This window comes from Hemiscyllium ocellatum, chromosome 3 (assembly GCF_020745735.1).
Source record: "Hemiscyllium ocellatum isolate sHemOce1 chromosome 3, sHemOce1.pat.X.cur, whole genome shotgun sequence".
Classification (NCBI taxonomy): Eukaryota; Metazoa; Chordata; class Chondrichthyes; order Orectolobiformes; family Hemiscylliidae; genus Hemiscyllium; species Hemiscyllium ocellatum.
The window spans coordinates 76,452,016-76,478,836 of record NC_083403.1 but is presented as its reverse complement, the minus strand read 5'-3'; the positions used below and the strand labels follow the sequence as shown (position 1 = coordinate 76,478,836).

The window sequence follows — 26,821 nt, the reverse complement described above, 5'->3', positions numbered from 1 at the left end:
ACAACCTCAAGATATTTGTGCTTCTCTATTTCTGCCGTTCTCTTCATTCCTGGTTCGATTTATTTTTATCACTGACTAGGTCGGCATTTATTACCCATCACTGAATATGCAAGGGGCTGTTGAGCATCAGATACATTGCTGTGGGTCTGGAGTCACATGTAGGACAGAATGGTAGGTTTCCTTCTCTAAAGGATGGGTATTTCCAACAATTGATCATTGGCAACAGTTTCATGGATGCCATTAGACTCTAATTTGAGATTTTTTAAAGTTGAATTCAAATGCCACCGTCTGCTATGGAGAGATTTGAACCTGGATCCCTAGAACTTTGCCTATGTCTCTGGATTAATGATCTAGTGATAATTCCACAAGACCATCATCTTTCCTGCAACTGTTGGTGGTCATGCTTTCAGTTGCATCGACCCCACGCTCTGGAATTTCATTCCTTCTCCCCTCTGACTGTATGCCTTGTTTTCTTCCTTTAAAGACATTTGTTAAAACCTATCTCTTTGACTAAGCTCTTTGACTAAGCACTTAGTCATATCGCATTTTATCTCCTTATGCAGCTCAGTGTCAGATTTCAATTTATAAATCTCCCATTGAATACCATAGGAATGATTCACTTTGTGAAAGGCAAAATGAATCCAGGTTGTTGCTCAGTAACTAGAATGATGTTGATGCAGACGATACCCTTGGGCAGTGTTGAATGTTTTGAGTTGTGTGTGGCTGGATGTTGCACTGATGACTTGTGACTTTTGCAACTAGCTATTCCTTGTGTCTTGTATCTAATCATGAAACTTTGAAGGGCCAGAAAGTGAGCCATTCATCACTGAGTCACCAGTCTCTGTCCAGCTTTGTGTGCATACAGTCAGACCACAGTAAAATGACAGAAGGACCACGACCTTTTATAGTTAGTTGGAGATTTTGGATTGCCATTAGTATTTTAACATGTACAAAGGAAATGTTAATCTATTTGCCTCACAGGCAACTGCCAAATGTTGTGTAATTAAATAAATGCTAGCAAGTATATAATTTAATTTTGAACATAACAGGATATTTCAATTTCAATGGAGATTTTTTAAAATGGAATGACATGTTCTAAAGAAAGGAACACCATGCAAAATGTTTTCTGTTTCATTGGTATTTTATGTTTGTTCATTACATAAAGGCAGATTTGAAATTGATATTTATGTTTCTTGAATTCTAGTACCTGGCCCAATACCGAGTGATTCATTAAAAGGAACACCGTTTGAGGACAAAATCTTTCTGCAGTGGAAAGAGCCTGTGGAAGCAAATGGTGTCATCACACAATATGAGGTAATAGATTTGATGACTCAAGACTTTTGCACCCTTTGCTCCCATTTACGTTTTGTAATGTGCATATCCAAAACTGACCAAATCTCAGCTTCCAAACTTTGCAAATTCCTTACATATTCTGTCCATATGCCTTAGAGTAGTTGTCCATCAGAGCAGCTGGAATTGACAGAAGGGTGGTTTGCAATCCCGTATGTGTTTTGGAATACAAGTGTAGTTAGAGAGCTGCAGCTCCATGACTTACTGCTAGCCTTAGGACCTTCTGGCTTATGATAGTGCGACAGCAGCCCTAAACCCTCAAGGCAATAAGATCATTGAGAGGAACTGCAATGGAGGATTTCACTTACCAACTGAGGCCCTTCTTGCCTTGCCACCTGACTTCTTTAGTACCACTGTGTTGAAGTCCAAGTGTAAGCTGCTTTGGGAAAATATCAAAAACTGTGACATTTATGTCTCAAAGAAATAAGACTGGATTAGCAGTGTATGGGAGACCTAATTCCACCATCTTACATTCCTGGCTCTCCATGTTCTGCATCCATTGTATCTGGAATTTAAGTACAGATGTGAGGCTATCAGAGGTTACAGTATGGCATAATGTAAATGGTTTATCTCCAGTGTGTCCACAGTACCTGAAATTGTCCTTAGATACTGCAGCTGTGACCATATGGATATGAATTGATCATTTTAATTTTCAGCAAATAATGAATCTGAATTGTTTTGATTAATTATCCTGGATTTACTGGTTGTGCACGTTTTTTAAAACTTGTTTTTTTTTGTAGCAATAACCATTTCAGAATAAACATTAGTTTGGCTATGATTGTGCCAGGAGAGCTCAAAATAAATTGTTTAAATAGTAATGGAGATGTACAGCATGGACAAGACCTTCAGTCCTCTCATCCATGATGACCAGATACCTCAACACAAACTAGTCCCACTTGCCAGCACTTGGTCCATATCCCTCTAAACCCTTCCTATTCATATACCCATCCAGATGCCTTTTAAATGTAATTGTACCAGCCTCCACCACTTCCTCTGGCAGCTCATTCCATACACGCACCACCCACTACGTGAAAAAGTTGCCCCTTAGGTCCCTTTTGTATCTTTCCCCTCTCTCCCTAAAGCTGTGTCCTCTAGTTCTGGACTCCCCCACCCTTTCGAAAAGACCTCGTCTGTTTATCCTTTACATACTATATAAGGTCACCCCTCAGCCTCCAATGCTCCAGGTAATACAATCTCAGCCTATTCAACCTCTCCCTATAGCTCAAACTCTACAACCCTGGCAACACTCTTGTAAATCTTTTCTGAACCCTTTCAAGTTTCACAACATCCTTCCTAAAGGAGGGAGACCAGAATTGCACACAATATTACAAAAGTGGCTTAGCCAATGTTTGAGCAGCTGCAGCATGACCTCCCAACTCCTGTACTCAATACTCTGACCAATAAAGGAAAGCATACCAAATGCCGCCTTCACTATCCTATCTGCTTGCAACTCCACTTTCAAGGAACTATGAATTTGCACTCCAAGGTCTCTTTGTTCAGCAACACTCCCCGTGACCTTACCATTAAGTGTATTTGGTACTGCCCTGATTTGCTTTTCCAAAATGCCGCACCTCATATTTCTCTAAATTAAACTCCATCTGCCAATCCTTGACGCAATGACCCATCTGATCAAGATCCCATTGAAGTCTGAGGTAACGTTCTTCACTGATGAATGCATCTCCAATTTTGATGTCATCTGCAAACTTACTAATTATCCCTACTATGTTCACATCCAAAACATTTATATAAATGATGAAATATTATGAAAGCCGGAAAAAATTCAATTTGGAAAAAAACATCTTTCCTTGATGGGATGTCACTGGCTAGGCCAACATTTATTGCCTCTTCCTAATTGCCTTGAGAAGATGTGATGAACTAACACTAAAGACCAGCTTGTGCTGCAGGTGCTGTTACAGTACTTACCTAGGAATTTGGTCGAGTAACTGTGAAAGATGGACTGTATAGTCCCATTTAAATTGCACAAATCCCAAGTTCTTGTTTGCTCAGTCACCCATTACTTAGATACAGGAATTTTTATCATGCCATAAACAAAATGTTCACTTTATTTGTGCTATCATTTTTATCTTGTCTCTTTAAGTTTTGAGAATGATTCCACTTTCTGTGCCATTATAAAAGTTCTCTGTTAACATATCACATTATTTTCTCTGTCTAGGTGTTTTTGTTACAGTTCAATGCGTCATCTTAATTTGCCTGATTAACCACGCCCAGAATATTTCAAAATTAACGTTTTTGTGAAAAATTGGTACTCTTGATCCCCAATGCAGCATTGTTTAGCTGCTTGTTTTATATAGAGAAACTGAATGGAATCTGTATCCTAATAAATTTGATATATAGCAAGGTATCGTAGTTGCTTGATGCAAAGGAGGAAACAGCTTGTATTCTCAATGTGTGCTGGGGCAAGGCAGCCAATTATCAGCCCCAAAAATTTGCATTAATCTCACAGTGCTGTTGATCTCCCATCTTTGGGGTAATTTTTGTCTTCAGTGATAGACAGAGTGGGTTACCCACTTGTTGCACCATCTTTGTCAGTTTTATTCCAACCTTTTCAATGGAATCACAAGCATGTGAATGATCTCTTACCTCAGCAGTGAAGATCAAAGCTTAACCCTATAGGAATTTTAATCTGTTCACAATTAGATGGTCTGTATTTTCTTTATTTCATTTATCTCAAACTTGGTCTCTATACTGCTCCCTCCAATGAAAGGGTGAGGGCAAGACTTAGAAGAAAATGTATACTTAAAAATGTGAGGGAGAATTAGTTCAAACAATTCATTTACAACATTTCTGAATGCTTCCACTTAAAATCATATAACTTAAGATTTTTATAACAAGATTGTACCATTATATTTCTATTCCAGATTTGTTCTTCCAAAATACAACAATTGGCACTTACTTTTTCTGTATTAAATTCTAAGGCTTTCTAACATCTGGTACTATTCTGCTCATGGTTACCTACTTTCCACAGTTTTGTCTTTGATGAAAATGTCAAAATTATGCCCTTTGTACCCATGTTTATTATGTCTCAAAAGGAGCAGAAGTCCTATTACCAACTCCAGGAATTCTGAAAATCACTGCAGTACTGCTTTCTTTGTGTCTAAATAAGGTTCTTGTCCATGTTGCTGCTGTCCTTTTAACCTTTACAAATTTTAATTTGCTAACAACTCTATCGTACTCACTTTGTGTGTATGGACTTTGAGAACTCAGTTCACAATACCAACCGTATTAACAGCATGAATCCCTTTTACTGCTTCAACAAATAATTTAACCTTTTCACAAATTAGATCAATTTAAAAATGCTAAAGATCGGTCAGAACATATTGCAGTTTCTTATTTTAGATTTAGCAGGGAGGAAAACTACCTGGTTTTATTTTTTGATTTCTTCATGTTTGGCAGATCAGTTACAGCAGCATCAAGTCTTTTGACCCAGCTGTTCAAGTGGCTGGACCTGTTCGGACAGTGCCAAAAATGTGGAACAGTACACACCATGTTTTCTCACATTTGAATCCTGGAACTACCTACCAGTTCTTAATTAAAGCTAGTACAGTGAAGGGGTTTGGTCCAGCTACTATTGTCAATATCACCACAAATATATCTGGTAAGGACACCGTTTATTAATGGAAACTGAAACAAAAGTAACGGTGCTTGCTATAAGTCGATTTGAGTAGAACATTTTGCATAGGATTAATTGTAGTGTCTTGAAATAAAGCCCAAGCTAAGCATGCACACAATATTTATATTACATATTTAGGCTACTTTATCTTCTTGAGAATGTTTTCAATCTAAGAAAATGTCATATCCAGAATAAAATTAGTTATTTTAACTGCTGAAGAACTTACTTTAAATCAACAATATTTTTGTAATTTGATACTTTCTATCATTTCATTCTGTGATAAAACGATACCTGTAGAGATCAATAACTTTTAAAAACGTACTTGAATTTTGTGATTTACTAGAAAGATCATATATCACATTTTAAGGTTTTTACTGTAACAAGCTAAAAGCAACGTTGGCTAAATGCTATTTCAAGTGGCAACGTATTATTTGAACTACCAACAAAGTTCCTACTTAACCTTTGAGATGACCACTAAATTCCACCACTGTCGTACTTTAATCTGTCCCTTAAACCAGACTTTCATCCATCAGGAAAAAGTTTAGATATATGGTCAGCTTTAGATTGCATGTTCCATTTCGTTCTCCAGCCAGATAATTTTCACTTCCCAAAATAACTTTCTCCCTCAAGCCAATTTTTGCACCCTCCTGTAAATCCTTAAAACTTGTTCAGCTTCATCTGATATGAACCCCAGCCAGCACAAACATTGTTGGCATTGTCGTTACTCACTCTCTCCCTGTCCTCTTTGTAATATGAATCGCTTGGGCCTTGTATCCAGTCATAAATACTGATTAACTGTCTTCCACACTGACCCCATAAAACTCCATTCTATTTTGAAATTAAGCGGATTATTTTGTACTATCTTCATTGCAAGATCCAAGTTTAACAATCAGACAACCCAGTCTTAATGTTGAGCAGGATTCAGCACAGGTCATGTGACCTTTTTCATTCCTCCATCTTACCCTAACGTAAAAAAGCAGCTCCAAAACACATCAATCATGAAACGTTTTGTACTTTTAACGCATTTCAAAGACTATTCAATTCATTCCTTAAAATGGGGCATTTTACTATATCTATTGTTTTGCTTTTACAATTAAAGTATATCACATCTAAATTTATCTTAAGCATTAGATTGCGGTTAATGCATTGTTTTGTCGAGTTATTTCACATTCTGAACATGCAAGATTAAAACTGCAAGATTAGAATTAAAAATAATGTCACAAAGTTTGTCATTTTCAAAAAATTCAGGAACATTAGTGAAGACCAAATTAACTCATCTGTTTAAGTATGAGGTTGAGGCATGCTGCATTTGTAAAAGGAAGTTGCACAATGCCCTTTGTGAAGCTGATGTGTTGATCAAAAGAAACCAAAGCTCTTGAATGCACTGTCAACTGCCAAATTACAAATTTCAAACTATAAAAGCAACCCTTTTGAATAAAACATTGATAATTTCAATTAATTCAAGGTGGGTTACAACCCTTCAAAGACACAATTACTGTGTGCTTATCTTTAAAAGATGCCTGGGGCAAAAGAAACATTTAACAGTTGTAAAATTATTTCCTATTCATTGCTTCCATTTCTTCTTTTATATAATTTGAAACAGTGTAGAACAGAAATGTTACTTTTCTGTGACTCATTTTATGAGCTGCATTCTGACATGTCAAAACAATTAGTATCTCTTATTCATTAAATTTGATTACCTCTAAATGGTAAGACAAAGAATACTTTAAAAAGTAAGAAGATTTATGGATGGCGGTTTACATTGGATTCCTTGAAAATGCATCATTATGTGAACATTTAAATGATTTGTACACATTTTCTTACAATAATTTGAGATGAAACAATTTTTACCCTATCTCTACAAAATCGATTAAATACCAACTTAATATTTTACTTTAATCTGATGTAAAGTAAAATGATGTACCAATGGCATGTCACGATTCCGGAATGTGACAAGTTCCTGCTGTCTGTTGTGTTTGGGTTATGCACCGAATAAAGGCACATTTTCCCACTGGGAAGAGCACTGCAGATATTTTCTCAAGCAGCTTTTATGTTCCTACACAGATGTTTAATGATAGAATGTAAGGATGTTTTTTTTTGCCTCCATTCCCTAGAGAAAATGTATGCCTGCAATATTAAAAACTAGATTTCATTTTTTTTCATCTATAAGGACTTTGAATAGAACAGTTGAAATTTGCAATAGGGTTAGATTTGTTTTATTTGTCCTATATTTTTAATTTCTTTTGATTAAATCTTAACAGCTCCTATTTTACCTGACTATGAAGATGCAATTCTTAATGAAACAGCAACCACAATAACTGTGATGCTGAGACCTGCACAGGCTAAAGGTGCTCCAATCAGGTAAATTTATTAGCAGCAAACTGTTTCTTCTTAAGGTTCCCAGGTTGCTGTCTGCTAATGTTTTTCATTTTCAAGTGATATTTTCAGTTGACATTGCTGTCAGGAGGTTTGTTTACTCTGTTTAACATAGTGCCCAAAATTAGCCTGTAGTTAATGAGACTATCATCTTGAGGGATCTTATAAATTGCGAGGCCTTTACTGTTTCACGTAGAGTCATACAGCACGATAATAGAGCCTTGGGTCCAATCCGTCCATGCCGACCGTAAACCCAAGCTAAACTCTTCCCACCAGCTTGTGTTTGGTCCATATCTCTCAAACATGTCTGCTGTATTAAAGTAACTTTTCTTCCAGAATACTGTTATTTTTATTCTTCTGATCATATTGAAGTAATAAATTTGCAGGTGTTTCTTAAAATTAATTAAAATCTAACTTAGGTCTTCAAAAACTTGAATCAGCAATCATGCAATTTGCTTTATACAAATTATAGAGGTGCTAGAGAGACCAGAATATTAGTGAGGAAAGAATTTTGATGAATTAAATCCATGTGACCTCAGCTCATGTAAGTATACCACTAAAATGTCATGTAGTATGTGTTAAGTTTCTCCTGCGCTGTCATGATGTTTACTCTTATATTCTACGTAATGTTAATTTTTAGTGGTAACAGCTTTTCATCAGACCAAAGAACTGATCAGAAATAATTTGTTGACTTCAATTTCTTTTGTGCAGTTATTAATATGGCCTGAATACTCCACTTGGTAGATGCAATTCTTGATTTTTAACTGCCTCCTTATTAAATGTGATGTTGCCAATGTTGATTCAACTGCAATTTTCTTTTTAAAAAAAGTTTTATTATCTGTAGTGCAAAATTCATCTTGCAGTCAGAAACCATACTTTTTGATTTTGACTGACAATCATCTAAACCCTTATTCATAGTGACAGGACAGTTCTCCCCCACCGCACCATATTCTCCAGGGGTAATGTTAGTGTTTTTCCAGGATTGATTAGGAAACCTTCCAGAGGCTTATTTATAACTCATGGAAGTCACATTTAGGAGAAAGTGGCAGTCAAGTTGTTTATAAACTTAAGCCTTCACTACAGAATTATACAGGTGAATCATCATCTACTAAATTGATAGGAGGAGTGGACTTGTATGTTTTATGGACAGTTGCACCCTCTATCATGTCATTTGAGGGGAATTTTATATTACCTGCCATTGGCTTAGAATGGGTTCAGTGTTTTTAGTAAGTTGTTCCTTCAGTTTATTTGACTGAATATTTTGAAATTGTTTTGCTTTGAAAACATGGTCAGAGGCTCATGAAAAAGGGACTAGAAGAATGATTTAACTGTGAATCCTTGCTGGAACAGGCAGTAGACCATCTGCTTCAGTAATTTGTGATGGTTCATCATTTAGAACCATATAGCAGTGAGATGGTCTATTTTAGTGGACTGGACAGATTTCAGTCCATCTGTGCCCATGTTACGCTATGTCACTTATATTTTAGATCTGGATAGCTCCAAGCAAAGATAGATGCAATGTCAAGGTCATAAGATGTATATGTGTCTCAGTGCATTCTGTCTCCAGTTAGATGACAACTGTAGATAAGCAGTAATTATTCTGCACGATGTGCCAGTGAATCTTATGGAGGAATTTTTTAACAGAATTTTCATGTTCAACCTGCATGGGAAAAGGTATTAACAGTAGAAATACAAATAAATTGCAGTTGGTATATACTTGGAAGGAGATTAAAGATTAAATGTATGCAGAAGACCCAGACTAATGTCATAAATATTTGACTGTAATTGTGTTGTATATAAGATGGGACATTACTTGCACCCAGCTGGTGTGGTTTGAGTGGGGGGAGGGGGTGTAATTTAGGGAGGGTATCCAACCTATTTCTACCAACTCTCTACCATAATAGAATGTAGACTGGATCCAAAAATGAAATCATAACTCAAAATTGAAATAAGTAATTCAAGATCAAATAAGCTTGATTGTAAGTTTGCTTGACTCCAGTATTACACTCCCACACCATGTTTTTAGTGCATTTAAAATGACAGCATGGCAGGGGAGAGTGCTATCATTGAAGAGCGTTGTTTACTAATCGAGCACACACACTTCCTACCCATCTATAATATGAAACCCAGTTCCTCCCAAAGGTACCAAACTCCACCTGAAGCCCTTGCATCTGGAATCTATTGGTCTTCCTGCGTGAGCCTGCCTTCAGTCAACACAATGGAGCTCTGCACTGGCAGGATCGCTGGAGATGCCATTCAGTCCGATTGTCTGGCAGCTCCTGGGGAATAGGACCTCCTCTCAGTCAGGGATGAAAGCCCCACAAGAAGCACATTGAACCCACTTGTCATGCTTAATGTCTGTGAGGTGGACTTCTTGTTTGCCAGTCAGAGTGGTGAACCATCTGTCCATTTGCCGCCAGAAACATTTCCAGCCCATGGTTTAATTTTGTACATTCATTTTCAAAATGGTTAACCATTTCTCACTCAGAAAAATGCAAAATAATTACCATATACACATTATTTTCCACAGATTATACACATTATTTTCCCCATTCAACAATTAGCAGAAGTCTGAATTTCTTTTAAAACATCTCAGTCCCTGTAGGGGCTGTCTCACACTGAACCTAGTGGTTGCAATCAATTTTCAACAAATGATTTCACTGTTTTGTTAAAACAAAACACATTGCACCGAAATAACATTTTTCTGGTCATTCTCCTGTTTCTTGCTCACGTGTTCACTGTTGGTGTAGAATCTTATATTAGCCCCATTATATCCAATTGGCTAAATTTCCTTTGTTCCTTTTACGTCTTAAAACAATGTCTTTTTATTATTCTCAGCTTTCCCATTGTTATTCCTTCTCCAATGATTTCCAAAAATAGCACCCTCCTTGCAGCCATTTTAAACACACTGAGAAACAAAAGGAATGCCAATGCCAACTATTGTATGGTGGGGCAGTATAATACTCGAGTCAGTTGAACTTTCCCACTGCCCACCCTGGCTAACATTCAACAAGGACATTCTTTGTGCCTACAAGTGTAGCACATCAACCTTCTTTGATATCCGTCCAGAATTTGGCACTATGAACTGTTCTGATTGTTGTCTGACATTGCCATGAGTTGTTGCAAATTTTCCTTAGCATGGCATTAGGAGAACTTATTACATTTAATGAGGTTTTAGGATTGTTATATTTTGCAACAGTCCCCTTCACATAAGGTAAGCATGAGAGTTACTATATGACTCAAAGTCTGCTCCATCACAAATCTGGAATGGTTAAGATCACCAGGAGGTCCAGGTTGTGTTACTGGGTCAATGATGTAAAGTGTTCATAGTCGGAGCTAGTGGCAGCATCCTCTGCCTTCCCAATAGTCTCCCAAAATTCCAAAGAATTGTTGAAAGTAATGGTTATGCTGAAAGCTGTCCACAGAATTATTAGTTTTGAAGAGAGTTGAGGTCAAGAACACCTAATCTGCACTTCCAATTGGATGTGCTTTGCATTGCATGGAGAAGAGTACAGAAGTAGCCATTTTTGCATTCAGGTTACAGGCTTCCCTACAAATCAGGCAGTATCACTGGCAGACACCAGTTGATTTAGTTAGCAGTGAGATGAGGCTGCTGCTTGTAAAGCTACTGAGCCAGATGTGGGAGAGAGGCAGTTTCCAGTGGAAGACTGCCTTCTGCAGCCATCTAAGCAATCTGGGAGGTTCACCCAGGCATGGCCAGAGCAAGAAGAATCAGTGGAGTGAGCTGTACTGCCTGTGGTAGATTTAGAAATTTTTTGAAAACTGAGGGGAGAACTTGCCAATAGCCAAACTCACCACTTTGTAAAATAGGGAATTGTGAACTAATTCGAAGCTGGAACCAACTAAGTTCTTTGCTGGTAGGACTATAATTCTGTACTAAGCAGAGAACAGGAATGTTGCTTTCTGTCGTTTCAAATACCAGTTGTCTTCCAAAAGAAAAAAAGGTGCAATCACTAGTCATTTATTATTGTAAAAAGGTTCAAAGTGTCATCCATTTCAGTAATTAACTGAAAGACTAAATCTCTTTTTAAACATCATCAGTCTGTACAGGGATTGTAACAGACTGGACCTAGCTCCATTCATCTGCCACTGCAACAGCTGATTTAATAAGAACGTGAGAACATAAGAAATAGGAGCAGCAGTAGGCAGTTTAGCCACTTGTGTCTGCTCTGCAGTTGACAAAGTCATAGCTGGTCTGATGTAGCCTTCACAACACACTTCTCTGCCTGTTTACCCCCACAATCCAAACTCCCTTGTTAATCACAAATATGTGCAACAGAAATTCGGATATGTTCAATGACTCAGACTCAATTCCTGAAATGAAAGGGCTTTCTAAACACTAAATTTTCTCAAAAGAAGAAGTTTCCTTTCTTGCTCCATCAAAGTTGGGAAAACGTCTTTATTTGAAGTTGTGCCCCTAAATCTAGATTCTTCCAGGAGGGGAAACATCCTTTTAACATCTATCTGTTAAGCCCCTTTCTATGACTAATCTCCAATGAATATTGGTCCAAACTCCCCACTCTTTCCTTGAAAGACATTCACAGCAATTGGCCTTGTGATTCTTCTCTGAACCAACCCCAAAGTAAGTATGTACCTCCAAATGCAAGATGATCAAAATTACATTCGCTTCAATGTTCTCAGTTTCATCACACCCATGGTCTCATAGCTGCTGCAAGATTTCAGTACTTGTACGCACCCACCCATTTACAATAAAGGGGCAATGCCCCAGTAAAGAAGCTATTCACCCTCTTCATTTCTTGATGTATCTACAGCCTAAATTTTTGTGATTCCCCTGCAAGGGCACCCATATCCCTCTGTACCTCAGAATTCTAAATTATCTTTCCAAGTATCTAATACTCTGCTTTCCTGTTCTTCAGACCAATGTGGACATATTTTCCTGCATTATACTCTGTTGTCCAAATTTCATCTACACACTTAACCTATCTGTATCCCTTTACATATTGTTATACTCTCCTCGTAATTTACTTTCCTATCTGTTGTCTTATTAGCAAATTTTGTTTTCATACAATGCACTTCCTTTATGAAACTCTTTGAAATGGGTCATAAATAGTGAAGATGTCCAGGTCTGATCACTGTGACACTACACTAATTAGTTTGCTGACCTGAAAATGATCCATCTATCATCATCTAGAGTGTGGTGCTGGAAAAGCTCAGCAAGTCAGGCAGCATTGAGGAGCAGGCAATTCAACATTTCGGTCAGAAGCCTTTCATCAGGAATAAGACTTCCATTTCCTGACTCACTGTTCCATTTTGTAACCCAATCCTGTAAGCATGCTAATATATCTCCCCTACACAGTTTTGTAGTGAAGTAACCTTTATGTGACATCTCATCAAGTTTGGAAATCCAAATACACTACATCTGCTAGTTCCCCTTTAATTTCTTTGTTTTTGTTACATTCTCAAAGAAGTTGTAAATTAGTCAAACATTATTTTCCTTTCAAAAATCTCTGCCTGACTGTACTAAGATTTTTCAAAATATCTTGCTGCAATCAGTTTAGAAATGGATTACTACAATTGTTCAAAGACACATTTGACAAACTAAATTACATTTTCCTGCTTTGTGTGTCAGGTTAGTTAGCTCAATGGTTGATTTGTGATGCAGAGTAAAGCCAAGAGCATGGGAGTTCAATTCCCACGTGGGCTGAAGTTACTATGAAGGACTGTGCTTTTCAGCCTCTCCCCTTGCCTGAGACATGGTGACCTTCAGGTTAAAGCACCACTGGTCATTTCTGTCTAATGAGAGAGCGCTCTATGGTCAAGTAAGACTATTGCAACTTTACCATTACGTTTCTTTAACCTTCACCATTTTTCTTTCTGTTTGATACCACCCCTAACTTCCCTTGTTGGATAGTACACCTGCTTTTCAATTCAGCCCCTAGGTATTCATGTTCCATTTTTTTTTAAAAAAAGCTGTTTCTTAGTCTTTCCTATATTTTTGTTACCCATCTGGACGATGACAACTGGATCCTTTCTGTTCCATGCCATGTTCTTCTCCAGTCTAAAGGAGATGTCCTTAAACTTGACCTGGGGCAGTTGTATGATCTTTTTAGAAACACGCTCTTTGCTGCAGAGAATGATGTTTGACCCCTAACTATATTGTCTCTGACTGCAAATACATTCTTTTTAACTACCCAACTTTAAATATCCTCTTGGACAATGGTGCTGTGATTGATATATTCAGCCTCCCTTCAGTCTCTATTCTTGCCTACGCAAGCTGCAAGAACTCCAAGTCTGCTGCACAATTCTAAATGCTTCTCCAGTGCTACTTTCTAGAACCTTATATTTTCCTCATTCACAGTCATCCCCCTGACTACAAACTAATTTCAAAGTAACCCGAATGTAAATATGTTTGCAAACAAATTGTCTACATAACTCACTCATCCTTGATGCAATGCAGCAACAAAAGCTCAATCTCCAGTTCAAAGGTGAGCAAGAGTTCCTCAAACTACAGCTGCTTACTGCTCATGTGGTTGCTGTGGGTCACAAACACTCTGCAGCTCTTATCTGCTACAGCTGCAAAGCACCACTTGACCTGCCTTCTTTATCATTTACTTTTGATTCAACGAATTGCAGTTGGAAATATCACTCAATTATCTGTAGTTACATCAACTAATTCACCAGTTAAGCTATAAATTTAATTCAATACTTGCATTGCCACAGTGCCAGTTTAAACTACTGCACCACCTAGAAAGGAGATAAATATAAAATTCACCAGACATTCACCTTACAAATACCTCCAAGTTTCAGTTCCCGCATTCTATCACTGATCTTTGACTCCCTCCCTGACTCTCTCTTCCTATGTAAAAGCACCTCAGAATTATTTCACTGACCAAATTCCCAACTCCTCATTGTCTCAAACTGCATTCAGTGATGGCCTGCTATCTTGTGCACTTAGTGAGAGCACCTGTGTTTATATGAACTGAAATTATAAAGAGAATCTGAATCGGATGATTGCAATTCAGTTTCCAATATGTTGTCCCAGTCACTACCAAGCTGAATTTTATACTCCATAACTTCTTTATTTCCACTTACACACATTTCCAATCTAACTAAAATCCACCACCTTGACAAATCTGCTCCAGACATTCACAACAGCACTGTGTCTTATCCATGCGCTCACTTCTTGGATGAACAGAGAGATCTGGGTGTGCAAGTACATAGATCCTTCACAATTGACACCCAAATGGATCGGGTTGTTAAGAAAGCATATGGTGTTTTGGCTTTCATTAACTGGGGATTGAGTTTAAGAGCTGTGAGGTTTTGCTACAGCTTTACAAAATATGTAAATATGGTGAGACCACACTTGGAATATTGTGTCCAGTTCTGGTCGCCCTAGTACAGGAAAGATACGGAGGCTTTGAGGAGGATGCAAAGAAGGTTTACCAGAATGCTGCCTGGACTGGAGGGCTTGCCGTATGAAGAAAGGTTGAATGAGCTCGGACTTTTCTCTCTGCAGAGGAGGAAGAGAGTTGACCTGATTGAGGTATACAAGATAATGAGTGGAATAGATGGAGTTAATAGCCAGAGACCTTTCCCCAGGGCAGGATTGACTGGTATGAGGAGTCATAGTTTAAAGATATGAGGAGAAAGGTATAGAGGAGACGTTAGAGGTTGGTTCTTTACACAAAGTTGTAAATGTATGGAATGCATGGCCAGCTCTGGTGGTCAAAGTAAAGTTATTAGGGACATTTAAGCGACTGCTGGACATGTACATGGATAGCAGTGGGTTGAGGGGTGCGTAGGTTAAGTTATTATATTTACATTAGGATTAAACCTTGACACAACATTGTGGGCTAAAGGGCCTGTTCTGTGCTGTACTTTTCCTCACCATACTGAATTAAAAATCCTCTTCGTTATTTGCAAATGATTGTATGATTTCAAAATTTCCTTTTTCTGCAATGTTTTCCATATAATGTTCCAATCTGCATACTCACTTGTCTTCTGAATCCAGTTTTCTGTACAACTCACCCTTACTTTTGTTGCACCACAAGTGATCCAGTTTTCGATTAGCACAATGTTTATACTGCAATACAGCCCTAAACCTCTCTGACTCACTGTAATTGTCCCTTCAAAATCCCTTCTTATGAGCATATAAAGACCATTTCTTCTATGAGAGTTTGATGTTGAGTCCTCCTTGATGAGGATACTTTATCATACCAAAGGCATTGTACGAGTGCAAGAAGTTTAATCCCCTTTTGGTATTTATCTGGCTTGATGCCCATAACTGAGGGATTGGCCAGTTTCCACCATGACTGCAGGACCTAGCTAGACATATTTTTATATTTGATATAGCTTACTTTGTACAAGATCATCATTCCTCGCAAGAACTATGGGAAGGGACATGAAATGGCACTGTTGACAGAAAAGACTGTGCGATCACTATTGCAGAGGATTTAGATGTAGGCAGATTATCATATACCAGGAATTCTGGATTTCCTGGACAAACCACTAATCAGCTTGTCCTGAATGCATGATGATATTCAGTTCCACCTTCTGTGTCAAAGCTCCAACTCCTGCAACGCATTTGTTACTGATGCATAGACATTTGGCTGAGACTGTAATGACCTTGCTGAGAAGTTACAGTGTGCAAGCAAAACCTCAAGGTTCACAGCAGTTTTCGAGTCACCCTCCACAGAACTTGAAGTACCTTCAACAGAGAACTGACACCGAATACATTAAAGATGATTGTGGCAGTAAAGAGTGCAATGTACCAGAGAGGTGATGGGATAAAGGTAACACCTCCAGATGAGTAATCCAAAACCCCAGCCTTATGCTGTGGAACGTGAGTTCAAATCTCTCCGCAATAGCTGTTACAATTTAAATTCAATTATTAAATAGATCTGGATATGAGAGTTAATCTTGGTTACAGCTGTAAAACCCTACCTAAATCTCTCATACCCTGTCAGGAAATAAATCTGCTTTCTTTGTCTGGTGTACACATGATTTAAGACCCATTGATTGATGTGATTGATTGCCACCTGCAATGGTATGGGGGAACTACTCAGTTCAAAGGCAATTAGGGATGAGTAACAGGTGCTTGCCAGTGGTGTTCACATCCCATGAAGCACTGAAGAAAATGTGTCTGGCATCACAACTGTCAAGCTGTACAAAAAGATGCTACAGTGATGATGGGGAAGTTGGAAGGGATTGTGGGTTGTCTGCAGGCTGGGGGAGGCTGCCATGGTGGCAAAGCCCAATATAATGTTGCAGTAGCACGCTCTGTCCATGGGAAAGAGTTATCCTAGAATCATAGAATCCCTACAGTGCAGAACCAGGCAATTCAACACATCGAGTCCACAACAACCCTTTGAAAAGAATCCCACCCTCCTACCATATCCCTCTAACCCTGTATTTCTCAAGGTTAATCCACCTAACCAGCACATCTCTGGGCTGTTTAGCATGGCCAGTCCAACTAACCTGCACATTTTTGGATTATGGGAGGAAACCAGAGCACCCGGATGTAACCCACACAGACGCAGGGAGAATGTGCAAACTTCACAGACAGTCACCCAAGGCTGGAATCGAACTTGGATCCCTTGAGTTGTGAAGCAGCAGTGCTAACCACTGAGCCACTGTGTTACCCTGGTATAGAAAAGCTCTGAGTGCATTAAACTATTACGGCATCAGACTGCAAACTTTGAGATGTCATTGATGATACATACTGCATTCTGCAGGAAGCTGATTACATTAAAGCGAAAGGGTCAAACTGGTATGAACAGCCATAGCCAGTGCTGTCCTTGAGCTCCTATGAGGTGCAGATTTTGGCTGCCATCTTGGTGGTCATCTCCTTTGCATTGCTTATCAGTGAATAGTCAACCTAAATGGGGGTGGCGATGGGTAGGGGTGTGGGGGGGGTGTAGGGGTCAGTGGGGGTGGTGGAGGGGTGGGTCGGGTCATTGTCGCTATAGTTTCTTGCAAAGTTCTGTGTTCTTCCCACTTCTGCAAGCCGTTTCTGTCTTAATCCTCCTGCTTTTGCTACTCTGCTTTGTTCTCCTGCTCAAAAGGAGGCCTTTATGAGAAGGTGATAAAACTGTTTAGCAGGCTACAAAGGCAGTGAAGCACAAACGAAAGCCAACTCTTAGTTCAGTCAGAAGTTTTTTCAGACAGAAAGCAGGTTTAAAAAAATGCTGCTTTCGAGCACCAGCCTCAAATGACAAGGCAATTAAGTTGTGTGTAATCAATGAGCCTTTTAAATAATGCTGCTGTAGGGTTTTCCTTGTCTATGTGAACCATGAATTGCTGGGCAGGTTAGTTACATGGCTGATTGGGCACTGAGGAATCCAAGTGTGTCAAAACCTTATATCAATATTTTAATCATTAAGCTTCTGATGAATGCCTGCAGAATGACTGAATCCTAAATGATGGATAGCACACATGTATGATGTACCAAGCTCACCCACCTGGTGCCTTCCCCTCCATCACCACCGCCACCAGCAGAATGTGTTGTTTTGAGCATAATAAATGCCCATTTAATGCTTGGAGAAAGGAGTGCACCCCTTCAGATTTCCAGGTCCTTTTGAGGTAGCAATATCATTTAATTTTCACATTGTTATTTGTATTCTTGAACCACACTGAGGTCACTGTGCATTCTGGCAATGAAGAAAATAGAGTTGGAAAACCATTGACAGTGTAAGAAGAAAAATTGCACAGTATGCAGTGAACCCTTTAAAACTGACTGTCTGAGGTGATTCTCTGCTCAGTAGCAAAAGTAAATTGGAACCAGGATTGCTTCTTAGTAGGTGGCTCGAGGGCAGCATTGATCTTGAAGCCATTGCCTGCCTATCTATCGTCTTGTTCACAGGCAGTGATTGTTCCTGAGAGACTGGGAAACGAAGGGAGAAAATTATATGAAATGCAAAGGGTATAGTACTTACCTTCACAGCAATGAAATATATTGATGAACCAGAATAATAAATATTTTGTTCGCTAAATTGTTTCAAACATTGCATTCCTATCTCAGAACTGATGTGAGCTTATGCTGCTGTCAATGCAGTAAAACTGAAAGCACTCTAGAAATCTTTCTTAATTTAAATCAGTTCAGATACCTTTAAAAGTTTCAGTTCAGTAGTGGGAAGAATGTTTGAACAAAATGGATATTTTTAAAATTGGCTGAATTGTTGAAAATAAATACATCAAATCAAAAGCTAAATTTAAACTATGTGCTGTTCATACTCAACAAGATCAATAACCTCTTCAGATAATACAAAAGATGTCATAGATACTGAGGTAAAGCTCCTGTTATGAGGATCTTTTCTGCATTAGTGTAATTAAAATAATTTTTTTCTGATTTGAGCTCCGTTTATTTGGTGTCAAGCGTAATTTTCACTTTTATTTGATAAATAAGCTTTTGAACTCGAGCAATTGAATATCAGTACTGAACAAACCATTTTTAATGTTTGTAAAAGCTTTGCTACTTGTTCCAGTCTTAGATTAAAATGTCAGTAAGAAATTGATAAAAAATTAAGAAGTTGTATAGGCACTCACTAAGTTAGCAAGAGGTGGGGTACATATGTGAATAGACAAATCTATGTTTATGGATTAGAAGTAACTAAGAGAACCTACTTGAGTATGACCAACATTAATATTAGCAGCCATCCAAATTTGCTTATAATAGAGTTTGCAGAAGCTTCATGTAATTATTTCAAGTTGTCATGCCACGACCTGCATAGCAATACTAATGCGCAATGAATCTTAAACCTGCCATGAACTTCCAAACTACTGACCTGGTAGATTGGTAGACTGGAGGACAAGGATATGGGGGAAAAACAGGTGAATAAGCTGATGGAAAAAAGCACCAGAATTTTTAAAACATGAATTTAAAAACCTCTCGGAGATGTGCTGTGCAAATAGGCACTACCATACATAATTGAGTACTGGTCGATCTCCCATAAAGGTCGACCCCCTTTTTGTTTGCCAAAAAGTCTGGAATTTTCCTTATATCTCATGCAAACATTGACCCTAGTTCTTCACAGATAACAGATTCACATTTATGAGTCAATGTGCTGGCTGTCAAACTCCGCTCCAGCTTTCCAGTCGGCTGGCTGTAATGCTCCGCTCTGGGTCTTCAGAATTACCATAAATCATTTTGTTTTCTCTTCATTCATTTTGAAATCGGGCTTCTGCTAATGATACAGTATGAATTTTAACGGTCATGAATTTCAGCCGCTCAAAAGTAGTATTCATTTAATAGTCAACCTCATAAATTTAACCTTAAAATGTAGTCAAAAAATTTGATTATTAGTTGAGTATGTATGGTAATTTATTTAATCACATGGATCAAGAAAATGAACTAGTGAGCAGGATAATGGCATACTTAGCGTTAGAATTACCTTAGAGTTAAAAGGGATATCTGGCATTATATGTCATTGTGACTCATTAATGAATGGCAAAAAAACATGGAAAGGCATACTCTCATAAGGCTATTAATATTTTCTAGATTGTATATTGGTAGGCATAAATGCCACCAGTTTATATTTCATACACACTCAACATTATGGACATCTGGTCCATGTTGCCAGTATTTACTGACAATTATGGCGGTGGTCTCCTCTCCTCTTCGTGTCAAAGCAATTGGAGTTCAGCTGCTCATAGACAGATGAAGCTCCTCTTTCCTCAGTCTACTCCCGTTCAGATGACAATGCTTCCCATCTCTCTGGACTGGAACCACTAATACTTACAGAGTAGTAAGGAGGGTTTAAGCGATATTCTAAGCATCATGTTTGTCGATAACATGAAAAAAAACTTCCTGAATGATTGTAAAGGAAAAGCTCAATGGGCTTTCATTTTTTAAATCTTTTCCTTTAATGGTCAAAGCAAAAATTGGTGTAGGCAAGAATCAACAGGCAAATTGAATTCTGTAGAAATAGTAAATTATACCTTGAATAGTTGGCACAGCAGCAGTGTGTTTTGCAGATTCCCCAGGATGTTCACTTGCGATATCACAGCCTCAGATCTCAAATCCTGTCTTTTTGATGAAGAATTTTACTTCCTCCTCTTTCAGGATTTTAGCCAGATCCTGAACTGATAGCAGTGCACAGCCTTACCACAGTCTCCAACATGGCACACTTTTGGGTGAGCCCTGCTTCCGCTGGTGTGGTTCAGTCAATTTTACAGTCAAGTTGCAGAGACAGCAGGAATAACTGGGGATTTCCTATTCGCAGCTCCTGGATCCAGCCTCTATCCTCAGCCTGCCTACTCTGCACCACTCAGTCAACTAAACTTGGAAGGCCCTCTGACTTGGAACGGTTTCAACCTGTTGCAATGTCCTGAGATATTTGCACTTTTGCATCCATTTCAGTTAGAGTTGGGTCAAAAAAAAATATTCTGATAACACAGTTAGTGCAACAGTTTGCAAGTAGTAAAATATGTCACAGGTGTTGAAGTAAATTATTGGTAATGAATGAGAAAATAATTGATGAATTGGAGTTGGAAGGGTTAAATAATGGAGCAAAGAAGGGAAGATAGAAAAACCAATGGAAATACAAAGGTATTGGAACTCCATGGAGTTGAATGTAGCAGAAACGAAGAGTGATACAGAAAGATATCTCAATGAGTTGAGGAATGCCAAGTATATAAGCTGACATTAAAAGTGTTGAAAAGTCAGCATGAGCAGAGGAGACCAAAAAAAAATGGATGTTGAAGTTAGAAGGAGAATTAAAAATGTCTTTGAACTGAACTGGAGGAGTTTAAGGCACGAGCGGTAGACAAAATTAAGGTGGAGGGAGAGCACCACCAGTTTTACCATTATGAACTGTGAGGGTTGAAGAAAGCAAAAATGTTTTCTGGAAAATGTCACGAGCTGGCTAGGTGACAATTTTGAGAATTCTTACTGTGAAGTGTGCAAGAGTTTGGAAGTGAGAACATAATTGTTGAAGCAACTTTGGGTGCTGATGGTCTGGTGGCTGTATTGAAAATCTCACTATTACTTGGAAATATAGAAGTGGTTAAAATGAACTGATATTTATAATATCTAATATAAATTAAATAAAATGAAATCTTGCTTGGCTACTTTTAGAAACATGCCACCAATTTTTGAATTTGTTTTTAATGTTTCCCTGCAGTGCACAATACAAGTCGGAAAATTTGGACAAAGTATTAAAACCAATTACAATTGCATGTCTGTTTTTTGAGACCTTTAGCCATTGTATGTAAATAAGTATATATATGAGCACATGGAGGAATGTGTGTGTGGATGTATTTATTTTTCTGTAATTACAATTTGTGAATAATAATTTGCATATCAAATGTGGGAGGTAGTTCCTAAGGGAAAAGATTGGAAATGTGCATTGAAATCTGACTGTCCAATTTTAATAAGACTCAACACCTTAAATGTTAGTCAAAACAGGTTATAATTTGGCACATGCAAGGACTCGATAAACAGATTAGTTAAATTTCAAAATGTAAAAATAATTTTGAATTGATCAAAGAGCATCCGCATTATTCCAGTCATTAAACTTCCTGCATAAAAGGCATATGTTCATGAGAATTTGCTGTCACCAATTGGCTGTTGTGTTGCCAACATGACAACAAAGATTACACTACAGAAGTATTTTGGCTATAATCATTTTTGGATGTCAGTGAGCATGAAAATTGCTGCATTAATGCAAGTTTGTCTTTTATTTCTTTATAATATGTCTTCGACCCAAACAAATGCCAATGCTACAGTCTGTTCAAAGTTTGGGAGAAGATTTGTAGCTCTGGTGCTCGTTGTTGTGGTTCTGTTCGCCGAGCTGGGAATTTGTGTTGCAGATGTTTCGTCCCCTGTCTAGGTGACATCCTGAGTGCTTGGGAGCCTCCTGTGAAGCGCTTCTGTAATGTTTCCTCTGGCAGTTATAGTGATTTGTACCTGCCTTTCTGCTTGTCAGTTCCAGCTGTCCGCTGCAGTGGTCGGTATATTGGGTCCAGGTCAATGTGCTTATTGATTGAATCTGTGGATGAGTGCCATGCCTCTAGGAATTCCCTGGCTGTTCTTTGTTTGGCTTGTCCTATAATAGTAATGTTGTCCCAGTCGGACTCATGTTGCTTGTCATGTAGTGTAATGTACAAAATCCCATGCAAGGACTGCACAAAACACTACATAGGACAAACAGGAAGACAGCTAACAGTCCGCATCCATGAACACCAACTAGCCACAAAACGACATGACCAGCTATCCTTACTAGCCACACACGCAGATGACAAGCAACATGAGTTCGACTGGGACAACACTACTATTATAGGACAAGCCAAACAGAGAACAGCCAGGGAATTCCTAGAGGCATGGCACTCATCCACTGATTCAATCAATAAGCACATCGACCTGGACCCAATATTCCGGCCACTGCAGCGGACAGCTGAAACTGACTACCGGAAGCGGCAGGTACAAATCACTATAAATGCCGGAGGAAACATCACAGAAGTGCTTCACAGGAAGCTCCCAAGCACTGAGGGTGTCACTTAGACAGGGGACGAAACGTCTGCAACACAAATTCCCAGTCGTCAAACAGAACCACAGCTACATTCTATGCTAAGCTTGCTGACCTCATTTGACGCACCCAATCATTAAAGCGAACTCTGCTGTCCTGACCTGTAGAGAGAGGAGGAGATGGTGGTTTTGAAGGGTGACTAGATTAGTAGAGAAATAAATCCTGGGATCTTAACTTAGTAAGTTTTGAGTGATACGTGGTGAAAGGTAAGGGCAGAATTGGATGTAACTATCTTCATTTCCTAGGTTGAATTGTTTAAGTCCCATGCTTGTTGTTACTGTAGCTGAGTTGGTACCTTGGAGTGGAGACTAAAAGAGCCTTATGTGGTCATCATCATTGAATATTTTTAACCTTTGTTTTTAATTGCGGAAATTCCTTTTGAAAATATGAAGATATTTCTCATGGATTTTCTTTTTAAATAAGTTAGGGGTATTCTACTTCCTTATTGACCAAATCTTGCTTTACATCCAGAAAACTGTGGTTTTGAACTGTTGATGCAAGCCGATAGATATTTATATCCTGTAACATGCACAATAATAGATAAACTGTGCACATTATTGAGTTAAATGTTATGTTTGTTCTCTCTAAGTGCCTACCAAGTTGTTGTTGAAGAAGTGAATTCGCACAGATCAAAGAGGGAGGCCAGCACAGCAGAGTGCTTCCATATTCCTGTCATCTACCAGTCTGCTGCGGCTCGAGGGTCACCATACTATTACGCGGCAGAACTTGCTCCAAGTGGAATTTCTGAACAAACTCCTTTTACAGTTGGTGACAATAAAACCTACAATGGGTTTTGGAATCCTCCTTTGACCCCCAGGAAAGGATATCACATACACTTCCAAGCTGTCAGCAGTGTTGAACAAGTAAGTGGTATGCATTTGTAACTAAACAATTTTGTCTTATATGATGCTTTGCTGTAATTTCTGGGTTAATTTTGTCTCCACATAATACCCTACAATTTATGACAAACATCTAAATGATGCTAAGTGTGAAACTCCTTGGACATGTTCTGAGTGTACTGAGATCTTGTGCGGACCAGCTGGCAGGGGCATTTGCAGACATCTTAAACCTTTCCTTACTATGATCTGAAGTCCCCACCTGCTTTGAGAAAGCCACCGCTATCCCAGTGCCAAATAAAAATGATGCACTCTGCCTCGGTGGCTCTGACCTCCATAATTCTGAAGTGCTTCAAGAAGTTAGTCATGGCTCACATCAGCACCAACCTACCAGATTGACTTGATCCTCAGCGATTTGCCAACCAGTGCAACAGGTCCACACCAAACACTATATCCCTGGCCCTGCACTCATCCCTAAAAAATTGGGATATCAAGGATCTTACTTATTGGCTCAAGTTTCACCTTCAACAACATATTTCCAAACAAACTCATCTCTACACTCTGAGACCTGGGTTTTGGCTCCCCACTCTAGCTGGGTCCTTGACTTAGAGTCATAGAGATGTACAGCATGGAAACAGACCCTTCTGTCCAACCTGTCCATGCCGACCAGATATCCCAACCCAATCCAGTCCCACCTGCCAGCACCCGGCCCATATCCCTCCAAACCCTTTCTACTCATATACCCATCCAAATGCCTGTTAAATGTTGCAATTGTACCAGCCTCCACCACATCCTCTGGCAGCTCATTCCATACACGTACCACCCTCTGCGTGAAAAAGTTGCCCCTCAGGTCCCTTTTATATCTTTCCCCTCTCACCCCAAACCTATGCCTTCTAGTTCTGGACTCCCCAACCCCAGGGAAAAGACTTCGTCAATTTATCCTATCTATGTCTTTCATAATTTTGTAAACCTCTATAAGGTCACCCCTCAGCCTCTGACGCTCCAGGGAAAGCAACCCCAGCCTGTTCAGCATCTCCCTGTAGCTCAAATCCTTCAACCCTGGCAACATCCTTGTAAATCTTTTCTGAACCCATTCAAGTTTCACAACATCTTTCCAATAGGAAGGAGACCAGAATTGTACGCAATATTCCTAACCAATGTCCTGTACAGCCACAACATGACCTCCCAATTCCTGTACTCAATGCTCTGACCAATAAAGGAAAGCATACCAAACACCGCCTTCATTATCCTATCTACCTGCGACTCCACTTTCAAGGAGCTATGAACCTGCACTGACTTCCTGACTCACAGGCTGCAATTAGTAAGAACAGGCAACAACATCTCCTCAACCATAATCCTCAACACTGATTCCCTGCAAGGCTACATACACAGTTCTCACAGCCGTGTGGCCAAATCCATTTACAAGTTTGCCGATGACACCATTATTGTAGGTTGGATCTCAAACAACAACAAAAGGATTACAAGAAGAAGATTGAGTGCTTAGCGGCATGATGTTAAAACAAGAATCTCTCCCTCAATGTCAGCAAAATGAAGGAGCTGGTTATTGACTTAAGGAAGCAGAATGGAAGGCATGCTTCCCCCCCCACCGTCTGTATCTGTGGTGCTGAGGTGGAAATGATCGAGAGTGTCAAGTTCGTGGGAGTGATGATCACCAATAACCTATCCTTGGTCCATGATGACACAATGGTCAAGAAAGAATAACAAACACCTCTACTTCCTCAGGAGGCCAAGGAAATTCACCATGTCCACAAAAACACTTACCAATTTTTTACCAACTCTTACCAAGCATTCTATCTTGGAGCCATCACAGCATGGTATGGCAATTGCTCTTTCCACAGCCACAAGAAATTACAGAGAGTCATGAACATAGCCCAGTCCATTATGCACACCTTCCATCCATTGACTCCATCTATACTTCCCGCAGCCTCAGGAAAGCAACCAACATAAGTAAACACCCTCTTCCACCACCTTCTGTCAGACAGAGAATATATAAGTTTGTATATGTGTATGAATAGATTCAAGAAGAGTTTCTTCCTTTTATTAGACTTTTGAATAGACCTCTCAAATGTTAAATTTGATCTATTTCTCTCCACCTTTTCTGCAGCTATAACACTATTATGCATTCTGTTCAGATACTCTGATTCCTTTTGTATGGTACGATCTACCTGTATAGCATGCAAGACAACACTTTGCACTGTATCATGGTACAGGTAACAACAATAAATCAATCAATCCACATTTAAATACATAAATGCTGCAATATTTAGGCCATCTATCCTTTACTTGGTAATGTAGAACCAATAAAATTGTAATTATTTACAGATTACATCATCGTTACATGATATTCATGATACATATTCTGTTTCAGAAATAATAAGCTCCTCTGAATGTTTATAAAATCAACCTTTTATTGGTTCAGAGACCAGACAGATTTTGGATTTGATGCAGTAGTATTGGGTCAGTTTATTAAATGGCAAAAGTTATACTTAAAGACCATTTTATCATAATTCAGATGGTTTTTGCATCCCACTACCTTCGTACCTCAAAAAACAATGACTTCTTTTCTCTCCCTATTTCTTCTTGGAATTTGTGTGATGAACCTGTGTTGTCTCTGTTTTATCCTTGATGGCTAGGGCCTCTTACTGTCTTGATGTCGCTATCCTATTTTGATCTTCTTATCCCATCAGTCATTTTCACAACTTGTCGTCACAACCAGAAGAGGATGTTCTTAACACGGGAATAGTTCACCATCAACATTTTAGTTCATATAACCACTTAACAGATTTAATGACTCCTACACTTATTTAATTCTAGCCCCAAAGTTCATTGATCTATAAATTTGAAAGCATATCCTTATTCACAACAGATATTATCACTCAAGCACCTGTCCTGTATTTCCTGTTTCCTATTCATGTTATCTGTCATTAATTCCTGTTTCAGTGTCAGTGTGATTTAACCCAAGTCACGCATGCAATGTTTCCTTATCTGTGTAGTGTTAACACTTTATCATCCATAAGCCCATATAAAATACACACAAGAATTCATCCCATATATCATGTAAAAAAAATTCACGTTTCATACAATTCTCATTATCAAAAGAG

General features: G+C 38.8%; 1 protein-coding gene across 2 annotated transcripts in view; it reads left to right on the top strand.

The window, feature by feature from the left end:
• The window catches only part of ptprk (protein tyrosine phosphatase receptor type K), a 610,797-nt gene that overhangs the window by 431,157 nt on the left and 152,819 nt on the right, over positions 1-26,821 (top strand). For both annotated transcript variants that reach the window (XM_060851099.1, XM_060851091.1), the window contains exons 9-12: positions 1,205-1,314; positions 4,765-4,966; positions 7,243-7,342; positions 23,453-23,726. In XM_060851099.1, coding sequence (XP_060707082.1) covers positions 1,205-1,314; positions 4,765-4,966; positions 7,243-7,342; positions 23,453-23,726 — 686 coding nt within the window. The remainder of the gene's footprint in view (positions 1-1,204; positions 1,315-4,764; positions 4,967-7,242; positions 7,343-23,452; positions 23,727-26,821) is intronic.